General features: G+C 38.8%; 1 protein-coding gene across 1 annotated transcript in view; it reads left to right on the forward strand.

Annotated features, from left to right (window-relative positions):
• Window positions 1-14070, forward strand: part of LOC114286072 (uncharacterized) — a 161985-nt gene extending 147915 nt beyond the window's left edge. The window contains exon 7 of the mRNA XM_082876522.1: window positions 14031-14070. Coding sequence (XP_082732648.1) covers window positions 14031-14070 — 40 coding nt within the window. The remainder of the gene's footprint in view (window positions 1-14030) is intronic.
• Window positions 14071-14811: the final 741 nt, after the last annotated feature.

The raw sequence follows: 14811 nt of genomic DNA on the forward strand, positions 1-14811 counted from the left end.
TGAAAGGAAGTATCCAACCTATGCCAACACTCTAATGCTGAGTGATTTGGTTTGCCACAAATTTGACAAAGTACTGGTGAAGAAACATGTTGAGCAGTCGAAGAATGAGTAGAAGAATGAGGTAAGTGATATCCTTGATATCCTCCTTGAGAAGCACCTTGATGTGAACTCTGTCCATAAGATCTACCTCCTCTACCTCGAGAACTAGAAGAATTACCTCTGAAAAATCTGCTATTATCTCTTCCTCGACCTCTGTAAGAACCACCTTTATAACCACCTCGAGAAGAAGTTCTTGAGGTATGATAAGCGAATGGAATTTCTGCAATATGACTTTGCTTGGATGAGGACTCAACATGAATAGACTCAGAGTTCAGTAAAGAACATAACTCTCCAATAGAAATGGATTCAGATATAGTTCGAATGGAAGTTTTAAATGCATTGTACTCATCAGGCAATCTATTAAGAATCAATAAAACCAAATCCTCATCATCTACAGGTGAGGCAGCTAAAGCTAGCTGGTCAGCAAAGGATTTGATATGCGTTAAGTATTCATCCATGGTATGGCCTTTTTTGACAACTTGATTCAGTTTGTTTTTCAACTGGTGAATATGTGACCTTGATAGGGATGTGAAACGTTTGAGAAGAGCATGCCACACCTCATGACTTGTAGAACAATGAAGAACATAAGTGAAAATAGGTGGAGAGAGAGTTGCAGTCAAACAACTGAGCAGATGAGAGTCAATAATCATCCATTGTGTATACTTTGGATTCAGAATCATATTGTTGTGTTCATCAGTGACAGTAGATGATGGACAGATCTGTGTGCCATCAACAAATTGGAAAAGCTGTGTAGCTTTCAAGATATTTTGAATTTGATTTTTCCAAATGATGAAATTTGTAGAATCGAGTTTGACATTTACAAATGAATTCAGATTTGTGATGAGAAGAGCAAGATTTGGAGGAATGGAAGATGATGTTGAAGATGGAGTTGGTAGTGAAGATGCCATTGATGGATCTTTCAAGAACAGTACTCGTAAGAGCTTGAATATAGCTCTGATACCATAAAGGAAAACTGAATCTATTTTATTTCATTAATTTTGAGTACAGTGCTTATACATATTTATAGAGAAAATGAATATGTAACTACTATTGAACTAAAGTTTACATGTAACTGAAATATAACCTAACTCTGATTAATTCATAACCATCTAACTAATCTAACTAATTCTGTTTGGAGCTTGACACGTGACTCTTCTCTGATGTGTGACTCTCCTCTGCTGTGACCCTGCTTTGATGATGTGCTGCTGCTGTTTGGCTTTGGCTGAGCTCCTTAACAAGTGTAACTATGCATAAATTAGTAGTTAACCTATCTCAGAGTGAAAACTTCCAAATGTTATATCTCACGATTAACTCGAAAGAATGACCTTGCCATTTCTTGAAGTTGAACTCTGGAAAAGATAAACTTATCAAGAACAAATTAGTAATGTAAAACCATACACCTTTCTTTACTAATACTTCTGAAAGTCAAAGGGAATGAAATATCAGTCAAAGACCATTACTGTGTGTTTCCGAAAAATGAAAATAGAAAAGAAAAAACAATAGCACAACCAAACAAGCAACTCTCTTATTGTATTAGATTTTATGTATTTTTGGTCATGATTTAGTTAATCAAATGATGCATAACTATAGTTTTATTACTATAGCAAAATTATTGACTTCTAGGATTTCTTGACTCGTGATTTTATGATCAAAGTTTTCTCATTTTGATGCTGCTGCCTTTTATCTTTAATTATTTTCCTTTCTTCCACAACTTCATCTATTATGAATGATGCGACTTGATGCTTCTGCACCATAATATAGTGCAATGTAGTATCTCCTAGTTGCATCTTTGGTGCTAAACATTCAGTTTTTTTGTTTTATAATTCTTTTGCCGACATGAAGATATATATATATATATATATAAAGAGATAAATAAACTGTAATTATGCGCAGCTACGGAAAATGATGAACTCAAATGAGTTACTGTTAGATCATCCCTTGAAGCCTATAGGTATTATCTTAGGGTTTGGTGCGGCTGTTTTTCCGATTGCATAGACAGGTTGCTGGAATGAAGTGCTACCCAAATTCATCTTTCAATGTTCATCATCACCTGCTTATCATCTCAAATTATTTTCAGGTATACTATGAGACCATCAAAGCTTTTGTTGAAAAGGGATTTGGGGCATGCAATTTTGAAAGAGCGTATCATTTAGATCTGCTGCGGATCTTGGGCACACCAGGGGACACTCACAAGCAAAAACACAAGACTTTTAACGTGGTTCGGCAAACCGGCCTACGTCCACGGGAGCGATGTTGTTATATATCAACAAATGGAGGAGATTACACACTCTCAACTCACTGTCTCTCTATATAACACACTCTCTCACACTCTCTGATACACAAACAGAATATAGCTCTCACTAGCTCTCTCTGTTTTGTGCCTCTCTCTCAGCAGTGTGTTTCTCTCTTGCTTGTTATGTTTGCCGTGTATTCAACTCACCATCACCATTCCATTTTATACACCAAAACAGAAGGTGGAGGAGGCCTCATGGGTGTGTTGGCTGCCAGCCCAATATTCTCCTTTGAGCTGCTGTCCAGTTGAAAGCTTTGTCCCACCATGTGAAGACTTCACATGGCCAACTCCATGCTTTCTCCTTTGTTGCTGGCGCATGGCAAGCCTCATGGCTGCCAACTCAAGCCTCATGGCTTGCCAACTCATGCCAACCTCTTTTGCCTTCCTTTTACCATGTGGGTTGGCCACCCTTCCATGTGGCTGCCAACTCAATTTGGGTTGATCTCCTACAAATCACCCCCTCAACCTATATGAGGTGATCCATAATAGCACCCCCTGCCTGGAGTGCCCGGCACCCCCTCACTGGGGTGCCATGCAAAGCTTACTTTGCAACTCTTTGAGATGGCATCTCTCCTTTCCATCCAGTCTTGGAGAGATCCCAATATGTCTCTAATTCAGGAGCAAAAGAAACTTTCTTCCCTGGGACATGCTTTGCTGTCTTGGTCTCTTTGCTCTGAGCTGTCTTTAAAATTGGCCGCAATGGCTCTGTCTTGTGCACCTCCGAACTGTCTCCATGAGTTCTTGTACACTTTGGTTGCCATGTCTGCTGGGCCCTATGTCTCTTCTGTGCATGTCTTGTACGTCTTGCCCGGTAAGTGACAGTAGCTCCGTCTGTCACAACCTTCTCCACAAGCCTGTATAGATTCCCCTCCAGTCGTCCATGTAGCATCACCGTATCTCCATGGATGACTTTGAGATTTCCTTTGCTAGATGTGAAGCTATAACCCTTCATGTCTAGCATACTTAAGGAAATTAGATTCTTCTTCAGTCTTGGCACGTGTCGGACTCCATCCAACGTGAAAATTTTTCCATCTTCCATTCTCAGCCGTACTGTTCCCATGCCAATAATCTTACTCACAGTGTTGTTAGCCACTCGAACAATACCTCCATCCTTGGCTTGGTAGGTAGAAAAAAGTTTCTTATCCATGCATATATGATATGTGCTTCCGGAATCTAAGATCCAGTCAGGTTTCGTCATACTCGACGAAACTGTAAATGCATACTCATCCTTAGCATTTACTGCAGCAGCGACATTTGATGAGCTCACCTGTTCCTTGTGTGCCTTGTCTTCCTTGAGCTTTGCACAGTCTTTTATGAGGTGATCCTCCTGATCACAGTAATAACACTTTCTCCTGAAGCCTGACCTTGATTGCGAACGTCCTCTTGATTTGGATCTACCCCGTCTATCATTGGACCTACCTCTGCCTTGCTCATTTTCTGAGGCAACCATGGCATTTCCTTCTGGGTGTTTGCTACTGCTACCTTCCTGTTTCTTCATCGACTCATGAGAATACAATCACCTCATCCAGTCCAAGAGCATCCTTCCCGTACAATAGAGTTGTCCTGAGATGCTCATATGATGCAGGTAGAGAGACCAGCAAGATCATAGCCCTATCTTCCTCCTGGGTCTTGTCTCCAATGGTGTCCAATTCCATTGTGATCCTATTGAACTCGTCCAGATGTTCTGTGAGGTTCGCACCTTCTGGCATTCTAAGTGTATATAGCTGCCTCTTCAGAGATAACCGGTTTGTCAAAGACTTTGACTTGTACCTCATCTCTAACTTTGCCCATAGCTCCGCCGGATCTACTTCACTGATGACTTCCCGGAGTGTATTGTTCCCGAGATACAACTGAATTGTACTGTTTGCCAATTCCCTCAACTCCTCCCACTTGTCATCCTTCATGTCTTCCGGTTTGTTGGACTTTTTGAGAAGAGCTTTCACCAGACCTTCTCGTGTTAAAATGTTTTTCACCCTTTGCTGCCACAGGGTAAAGTCATTACTGCCATTAAAAGGCTCAATCATGAAACTTGCGCCTTTTCCTGCCATTGTAAATTTCTTCCCTTTTTAAAGAAATTCCGATTTAAGAATCTGACCGTACAGATGGGTCCGGAATATTCCAAATAGTTGGAACGCATTATTGGATCGCCAAAAAAGGGACTCCGAATGGCCTAGATCTAGCCAAAAGAGTTTGAATGCCTCCGATTCAAAAACTAACCGTACGGATGTGTCCGGAATACTCCAAATAGTTGGAACTCACTATTGGATCGCTAAAAACGGACTCCGAATGGCCTAGAGCTAGCCAAAACAGTTTCAACGGTTCAGATCTGCTGAATCTGGTGCGCCTGAGAAGCACCAGATAATTCCTCCGGATCGGCTGGTCAACGGCGCAGTCAGCGGCTCGGTCAACGGCGGCTCAGCGGCGCGGCGCGGCTGGCGGCGCGGCTCCGGCTGGCGGCGCGGCTCCGGCGCGGCTCGCCTGGTCAGCGGCGCCGTCAACGGCTCGGCTCGGCTCAGGATGACGTCAGCCTGGCGTCAGCTTCACGCGCGCCCCCACTCGTCTTCTTCCTTGTCGGCGCGTGGGGCGCGTGGGTGCGAGTGGCCTTCACTCTCGATCTTCAGGTGGCGCGTGGCGGCACGTTAGAGCTCCGAGTGGCCTGTGGTTTGAAGTTTTGGACTCCTCTCCTCCTGACCTTCCTCCTGGTATGCTCAAAAGTGGATTTCGACCACTTCGAAATCTGGACACTTTCGGAAAAAACTCGATTTTTCTCCACTCGGGCTCTGATACCAATTGTTGCAGATCTTGGGCACACCAGGGGACACTCACAAGCAAAAACACAAGACTTTTAACGTGGTTCGGCAAACCGGCCTACGTCCACGGGAGCGATGTTGTTATATATCAACAAATAGAGGAGATTACACACTCTCAACTCACTGTCTCTCTATATAACACACTCTCTCACACTCTCTGATACACAAACAGAATATAGCTCTCACTAGCTCTCTCTGTTTTGTGCCTCTCTCTCAGCAGTGTGTTTCTCTCTTGCTTGCTATGTTTGCCGTGTATTCAACTCACCATCACCATTCCATTTTATACACCAAAACAGAAGGTGGAGGAGGCCTCATGGGTGTGTTGGCTGCCAGCCCAATATTCTCCTTTGAGCTGCTGTCCAGTTGAAAGCTTTGTCCCACCATGTGAAGACTTCACATGGCCAACTCCATGCTTTCTCCTTTGTTGCTGGCGCATGGCAAGCCTCATGGCTGCCAACTCAAGCCTCATGGCTTGCCAACTCATGCCAACCTCTTTTGCCTTCCTTTTACCATGTGGGTTGGCCACCCTTCCATGTGGCTGCCAACTCAATTTGGGTTGATCTCCTACAAGATCAAGATAAGATACAAATGTTTGATTTGCCCAATGATTTAAGAAATCTTCGCTCCATGCTTGATGAAATGACCAACAATGGGCTTCAACTTTTAGCTGAGATACTGACAGGTGGCTCAATTAAGTTTGGGAAAACCCGGTGGAAGATGAAAAAGATCATCAAAGAATGTCTTCCAGAAGTACTTGGAAACATGAAAGGCAATTACAAAATACACATAGTGGAACAACTATGTCAACTTCTCCGGAACTCCCACAATTTCCGTAGAAATCGTTCTCCACTTTTGACTCCTGCATCCCAATCCTACCATGCTGCTGCTACTAAGGTACTGGATGGACTGGAGGACAGGCCTTTTCAGACTTTAAGCGCAATGCACAGGAAACTCAGAGGAATCCAGGGCTATGTGCCTCAGTTGCAGACCTCAAAATCTGGATGGGGACGAAGTATTTTAACCGATCAAGTAAGGAAAAGTTGTATGGCGATGCTATGAGAACTTGGTGAATAGGATGAACTACAGGAACCATGGCTAAAGCAATGGCAGTTGGAGGCTTATGGTCAAAACTAATACAAGGATGTCCCTTTGTAGCGGAGTTTCAGCAATTTTCACCAGAAATTGAAGCCTTGCAGAATGACATAGCAAAAGCAATATGGCTTCTCAAAGAGGTGAGATTTCTAGAGTTGAAGAATTTGCAATTGTTGCTGGACCCAAATGCTGAGTTATCAAATAGGAGTTTACGAACAGCAGTAAAGAACTTGTTGATAGAGTATCTTTTTGAATGCAGTGATATGGACACTATTCCAGACTATCTATTAGAAACACTTTCTATTATCAATAGAACCTCTAGGAGTGCTCCTTTATAGATTTTTTCCGAAGGAGGAAAAGGAAGAAGAGGTAGAACATGTATTGATTGTGAGTTCTCAGATAAAACAGATTTTGTGGGACTTGCTTCCTGAATATGAGTTTGACCAAGATTTTGCAGATGCATATATGGAATATTTGAAAGAAAGTGATGATGGTGATGGTGATGGTGATGGTTATGGTGATAATGACAGTGATTATAAGCAAGAAGAGGTACTCCCACAAACTAATTTGTTTCATTGTAGTGATCCATAAGACCAAACAGAAACTATTGGGGAGACAAATCCAATTAATTCTGAGTCACATGCTTTTACAATTAAAGGGATTGGCTCTTCCCCAGTTCTTACACTCAATAGAACGTTAAACAGTAATTCTTTTGAGATAGTTGTGCCTGAGCCCATTACAAGAATGGATTTAGTGGATTCTGATGCTTCTGCTTCTGCTTCTTCATTTTCATGTTTTGAATTTGACAGCTTGGATAATATGGAAGAAAATCAGTTCCATGTACAAACTGTGTGGAATTCAGAACTGAGGGATCCCCATGTTGAGAGACAAGAACCTACAGTTGACCAAGAAAATCCCCCAGATTTTGTTTATTCCAACTTGTCATGTGAACAAAAGTTTATGCATGATTAGCTAAGCATGAGTAGAAACCAGTACCTTGCTGTCCAAGAAGCCTGTGACAAGACAAGTATGGTGGCCTATCATCTCGTTGGTTGTGTATTGGATGAGTTTGCGCAAATAGAAGGTTTAGATTTAGACTGGGGTGATGTATCGTATCTCAGGGGCAATAATTCAATTCGAAAAGATTCTGAAGGTACTTGTCACACTCTTTAAAACACTTCATTTAGCTATCTTTCTACAGAAATAATGAAAAGGAGAAAGTTTCCTGTGCATAGCTGTTATTGTAGCAATTTGTTATTCCTGTTCTTCCTCTTGTTCTCATATGTATTTATTGGCGTTATATCTCTTATTAAAGGGGAAAAAGGTTGTTGAAACATTATGTGCAGTTCTCAGAATTTCTGTTATTTCTGCATTTGATTCCATTGCTATACAATTCAGGTATAGCCATTGGCAAGCTATGTCTCCTATCCTATGTTGTGAAGCAGTTCTTGACCTCCTCTTTTAGTGGCACTCAAGATATGTAGAGGACATTACATAATGAGTAATCCTTAGGCATGCACTAATGAGTTACAAGTTATATGTGATAGCAATAATGGAAGTAGTAAAGAAAACTTTAAAGATTGCTCAGTGCAGTCTATCATCAAAATGGAAAGGTTTTAATTTTGTTTTCTTATGTTAATGTGTGTTGGGGGTCCAAAATGAGATTATGAATGGTAAAATACAATAGATGAGATGAGTGTATGATATAGGTAGGGCTGTTCAAAAATCCGTTCAAGCTGGTAATCCGGACCGAACCAGACCGAATCTTACGGTTTGGTTCGGTTCTATTCAGAATTGGTTCGATTTCTGATTAAGAAATATGAGAACCGTAAAAACGGTTTGGTTAATGGATTTTATGAAAAAACCGCGGTTTGAACCGAACTAAACCGAATTTTAAAAGATATATATATATATATATATAATATCAAGTTTTATTTTTATTAATTGGTTTTTTATAATTTTAATGATGTTAGGATGGTATAGATATATAATGTTGAGTAATGCTTTAATATTATTAGTTTTTATCATAAGTTAAATGTAATTAGTTTGAGTAATTATTTTGCTAATATTAATAATTTATTCTTTTAAATAGAAATTTTTGGAACCATGAACCAAACCGAAATCGAACCGTTTTTTCGGTTTGGTTTTGGTCCGGTTTTACAAGTGTAATGGTCTGGTCCGGTTCTCGAAATCACAGAACCGTTAGGATTGGTCCAGTTCTTGAATTTTCTCAGAACCGAACCAATCCGGACCGTGTACACCCCTAGATATAGGGCTGAGCAAGGAATCCGTAATCCGATCCAGTCCAGTCCAATTCGGTAGGTTTGTATTGGTTTTTTGAATCCGTGATTCGGTTTCCGATTAAAGAATTAAAAATCCGTAGTCCGCGGATTGGTTCCGGATTGAACCCCACGGTTCCAGATTGGAAGAGATCCAGACCGTATACAAATAGTCTATATTTTTATTATACATCCTCCCGCATAGTATCTTCTCTTATTCCATATAAAATCTAAACTCAAACCTAAATCCACATAGTATCTTCTTTTATTACTTTTGTGTGTTATTTTTTAGTTTTAATTAGTAATGGTCTAAATACTTATGATGGAACTAGTTTTATTATGGTTGCTTAAATTCTAATAGTATGTCGTTATTATATAAAGACATATTGCTATGTTTATATTTTTATGAAATTAAAGTGTTATATATATATTTTTTGTTATTTAATTATGTGAATCCGTGGTCCTAAACCGATCCAATCTGTGTTTAAATGGATTGGTTCCATGAATTAAACAGATTAGATTGGTTTCAATTTTTCAGGAACCATAGATAACGGATTGGTCCTGATTTTATCTTAATTCAGTCCAATCCGGACCATGCTCACCCCTAGTATGATACCATAGAGGCGAGGCGATGATGGAGATGATTGGTCGGAGCTGAGATAGAGACAAGCAGCTGGAGATGGAGATAGTTCACTGGAGAAGATTAGTCCGCCAAAGGGGATCAATGGGAGATCGAGACAGTCTGCCAGAGACAAGATGTGGAGCACTTCAACCGGCAGGTGAGAATGGTTAAGTGAGCGTAAATTGCCGAAGAGGTGAAGCTGGAAGAAGATTAGCTAAAAAAGGAATGGAGGGAGAATATAGTTAGAAAATCAAAGCAAACAGGCTAGACAAAGAGAAAATGACAGTCTCCCCAATATCCCTAATATCACTCTATTCCACCATGTTCTGGTTCTTCTGAATGAACTATGGGTGGGCACCTATTATAAGTACCCGTGGAGGCCAAGCAATTGATATGGTGATGCCATGTGGCCTGGGAACCACATGGGAATATTCCTTTCTAGCTGTCCGGCCAAGGTGAGGAAAACCTAATCCCCTCGGGTCACTCCCTGAGAAGATGCTCTCGGATCAACCTTCTCGAGGTAATCTCTTGGTCAATCCTTCTTGAGCTGTTTCTCTTGAGTACCAAAGGGCAGAGAAGGTTTTGTCAACGCTTCAACTTTCTCTTACTTTTAGCTGCCAAACCACATGGTCTCCCAACATCCCGAGAGAGCTATTGGAGTATAGTCTTGACTTCCAACCATACCTCTGCCACAAAGCCAAGCCCAAGAGGACCCCCCAAAGTCCTGCCATCTTGACTTTAGCCAAGCTAATTTGTTTGGATGGATTTTGAATGGGCATCGATGGATCTCGATCTTCCCATCTTTGAGAGAGTCATAAGCTCGGACCTGAAATAGCTCTTCTGGGCCTCAAGTGATCTGGCACTTTTTGGAATCAGATTCACTGAGAGCTACTTGCTTCTCGCCAGTTTGTGTCCTTCAAGGAGTTTATCAATCTCCGAGGGGTTTGCATTGTGTCATTTGATCATGGACTTGTTGTAAGACTTATTGAAAAGATTCACCAAGGTTTGCCAAGGATTCCCTGGTCTCCATACTTTAGAGTTGCCCTTATAAAGCCTTTCTTGGGCTGTTGATGCTTTTTCATCGCTCGAGGAGTTTATGTTCTCTGAGGGTTATGCAGCGGTGGCACTTTTGAACTTTTGTTCCTTTGACCGAGGTTTGCCTTAGGGTCTTCTATTCTTGGATCTGTTTGCCTTACTCATTTGTCGATTCATTTCACGCTAGTACTCTCTAAAGGAAACGGATTGCTTTAAGGATTTCACATTTCCCACGATTTCCTTTCTTCCCGCCTTTGGACTTTTGGCAGTCAAGTTCAAATTTCAAATTTTGGGATTGCCCCCTCTTAGTGTGTAATTTTTCCATCTTATGTTAAGAAGAAATGAAAGAGCTTGAAAGCCAGTAAAATAAAAAATGAAACAATGAGAGGAAGCAGATGAAAATGACATCCCAAGTCTGGTAAGCTTTATTTTGAGCCTAAAGGCATTGCATATTGAATGATGAAAAACAAAGGTGATAGCATAGAGCTTCAATGATTTTGAATTTTAACTAATACACTTTTGACATGTCCTCAAGTTCATTTATTCAGGTTGTTCAATCTTCCTTCATGTTAATTGTACTTGCTGATACACTGGGAAAAAAAAAAGGATATTACATTTATGTTTTCATCTATCTGACAGGCTTAACATGATGTAAAAAAGTTGGGCAAGTCAATACTGGGATGGCATGGTTGTGATGGTAGCTTATTTCAAATTAATCACAAGTTTGAGGTGGTGTTTGATAAATTGAAAATTGAAAACTAAAAATTGAAAATTAAGTACTGAAAACTAAATGTTGAATATTTTAAGCTAAATAATTGTTTAATAAAAATTTAAGTGTTGAATTAAAATAAGCTATTTGATATGTATAGGATGAAATTTGAAATTTATTAACATAATCTATGGCGGCGGTGGTGGTAGAGGGTTATGGTAGTTGAGATAGTAAATGGTGGAGAGGTGGTGGTAGTGGCTGCGATGACCGTGTTGGTAGTGAAATAATGGGGGTACAATGATGGCAATGGTAGTGGAGGTGCTAGTAGCCATGATGGTGGTGGTAGCGGTGGTGGTCATAACGGTGCACACTAATGCTTATGCTTAAGTACTTATTAATCCAGTCAATATTAAGTAAGTTTCCTTCAATTTTTTTTTTTAAAAAAAATTTTAGTCTACATTTTAAGAGTTGCTTAAATTTTTAAGTAATACTAATTGTGGTTATCAAATCGGTTTAATTGATTTTTCTTAATATATTTGATTTTAAGTGCTAAATTGGGTTATCAAACACCACGTGAGTAAACATCTTACTTATGAAGATGTTAGCGATCTTTTTGGAGTGGGATTGCCTGTCTAATAGGCATGCAAGATTCTTCTGCTTCTTAGCATGCTATGATCTCAAGATATGCTTAAATGACTTGAATGATTCTTCTACTTCGCAGCATGCTCCAATCTGAAGATGCTTCTCAGATTATTAAATCCAAAATAATCATATTTTCCCTAATTAATATTTTAGGTATAACCAATGGCTAATGAATTGGGTCTCACTCACTTTCATTATGGTCTACCTGCATTGCATTTTATTCTATTTTTTCTCGTTATTTGGAGATTTTAATGTTTTCGATTACCATGTACAGTTGCAAAAGAAGAGCATAATTCCTACAAGAAAGAGTTGCATGGTTCGGTTATTGTTCAAGTTCTTGTAGAGCTATTACCTTCATTTCCTGAAAGGTATTTTTGCTTCTTCAGTTGGTTGCATTCGTTTGGTATTTTACTTATTTATTTCTTTTTGCATTGCTATTTTGTTTTTTTAATACATTTTGTAAGGTTTAGCTTCAGATCTAATTTGCATATTGCCATCTTCAAGAAACTTAGCCTTTAATAACTTAATAATACGATCATCACAACTGAATTTTTTTTGGGATAAGTAAATAAAGCCTCTAAGAGTGCCAAGGGTGCAACCTTTATGAAGTAGCCAGAAAGTTGTCAACAAACTTAAGCTCTCCTATAAAATGTACAGTAGAAAAGGGAGTCATAAAAATTTCCTTCTAATCATGAATGAAAACTATGAAGTAAAGACGAGTTCCATCTATTTACATCATAGAAATTTCTACATTCCAAACACACCACATTAAGCATAAGGGGGGCCACTTTTCAAGCCTTCCCCATCCTTTTTGATTAGCACCCTCTAGGCCAACATTCGTAAAGTTGAAGAACTGAGCTTGACATAACCCTAGAGGCTACAAAAAGAGAAAAGAGCATACTCAATGTAACAAAAGATGATCCACTCATTCCTATGTTAACAAATAAGAAGCGTCCTACTCTTATCCAGGGCTGGTCCTGACTTATTTTAGGCCCCAGGTGAACTCTAAAAATGGGCCCTTCATACATATAATACAAAAATATATCGATAAAATAGTAAGCATCCTCAAATTTTTTATTTGCTAGTACCTACACAAAGTTTGTATATATAATCACTAAAATTATATATTAAAATTTATTTATACAATTTAGATATGAAGAAATCATTACAAGATCTAAAATAAAAATCTGGTATTCTTGCTTTAGAGTTTAAGAAAATCCATTTTACAAGAAGAAAAAAAACACCAAGCAAAATTTAAAACTACAATACTAAATGAAAATTGAAACAACTATTACACTATACCCACTTAAACATTACTCCTTGCATTTTTAGTTTCAAAATCACTAATTGAGTTTACATAATCTAGCTTCTCTACCATAGCTTTTCAATGAATAACATAACTAATCTATTCAAACTTTCATATGATATGGTTGACTAAATGTAAGATCGGATCAACTTCAACTTTGAATTTTTTTTTTTGGCAATTGTAACTGACATGTCAGAAATATTGTATAAACAATCCACATTTGGCAAACAACCATCCATTACTTTTAAATAATTCACCACTTTAATTGTTTCTATAGAACTTTATTTTTGAACTATTGATACAATAAAGGTTAAAATTATTTGGAAAGCTCACATGGCCAAAGAAATCTAACCACCCTTTTCAAATCCCCTTTCGTTAGTCCATCCCTAAGAAGCACGGACACTTCTAAGAAGGTGACGTATTCGTGTCGTGTTCGTTTCGACACTCTTAGGACACGTGTCCGACACTCTTCAAAATGTGTCCTGTTTTTTAAAGATCTGGACACTTGGAGGACACGTGTCAATCGCTTAAACAAGCGTGTCTATCAATTAAATACATGTGAAACTAATTATAAGTTTAAACAATATAACTTATAATACAATAATAAAACAAAACTCTTATAAATTTATAGGAATTAGTGTCACATTGCATTTTTTTATTATGTTTGAATGATATATTTATATATATGAATAATATATTTCATGCATGTCCCCCATGTGTCGTGTCTTGTATTTTTTGAAAATTAACGTGTCGGCGTGTCCGTATCGTATTCGTGTCGTGTCATGTGTCTGTGTTCGTGCTTCTTAGGTCCATACCATAGGAGCTCTTGACTTCCTCCAAAGCACAACCCCTTATTTTAGAGCCAAGTTTGCATTCTCCCACCTACTTCATAATCATACTCCAAAGCATATCTCTATAAGCATTTAACTAGGAAAGCTTGAACAAAGGTTCTAAAGGTTATGGATGCTCAACCTTGAATAAGATAAATTTTTATCATGTTTCTTCAAGAAAAACTTTATGGAGTCTCAAATTCAATTATACATTCTAATATATACATATATTTGTATTCAATACAAGTCCTTTTTGTTAATCATGTGACTGTTAACAAAAGTATAACAGCCTTTTATGTATTTATATTTGCAGTGGAAAGGAGAGAGTGAAGGAGTTGATCGGCTTAAAATAACCTTTTTTTCGGTGGTGGCTTAAAGTTTCTTCACAGTTTGCACGCTTTGAGGTTAGTTGGAATTCTATTAGGCTTTCATGTATCCTTTCATGTAGGCCTGTCAACGGATTGGGTATAACTCGAATCCGATCCGAATCTGATCCGATTAACCCGATCTATTTATACATATCCGAATCTGAAATCTGTTTAATCTGAATCTGCGTAGCCCGATTTAAAACGGTTCAGATTCGGATAAATCCGATCCGGTCCATTTGTTTGCCTAATCCGATTGAATTCCTAGAAACCAAATTAGATCTCTCAGAATCAAATCTCTCATCGTCTCTTTCATCATTTCTCATCAAAGAATACCTAGATCTTTGTCATAATCAAATCTCTTTCTAATCGTCTCTTCCTACTTCGATTGACGACGATGAACTTAGCCAAATCGAGCTCTGCGCCATTTCTGATCTAGGTATTCTTCGGTGAGCTCTCTGATCAATATCAAATCTATCTTTCATTGTCTTCTTCTCCGACTTCTCTGATCTAGGTATTCTTCGGTGAGCTCTCTGATCTAGGTATTCTTCGGTGAGCTCTCTGATCTGTTTGTGTTTGTCATTGTATCTACTTTTTACTGCCTTGTGCTTGTGTTTCTCCTTTATATAAGAGGTCTGGGTTGTTTGTTTGAATGGAAAATCAATTTTGAAACATTTTCTTGGATGTTTTTGGGACTTTATATATTTGTTATTTGATGGTTACTTTGGG

Source organism: Camellia sinensis, chromosome 6 (assembly GCF_055761805.1).
Source record: "Camellia sinensis isolate YWXY chromosome 6, ASM5576180v1, whole genome shotgun sequence".
NCBI lineage: Eukaryota > Viridiplantae > Streptophyta > Magnoliopsida > Ericales > Theaceae > Camellia > Camellia sinensis.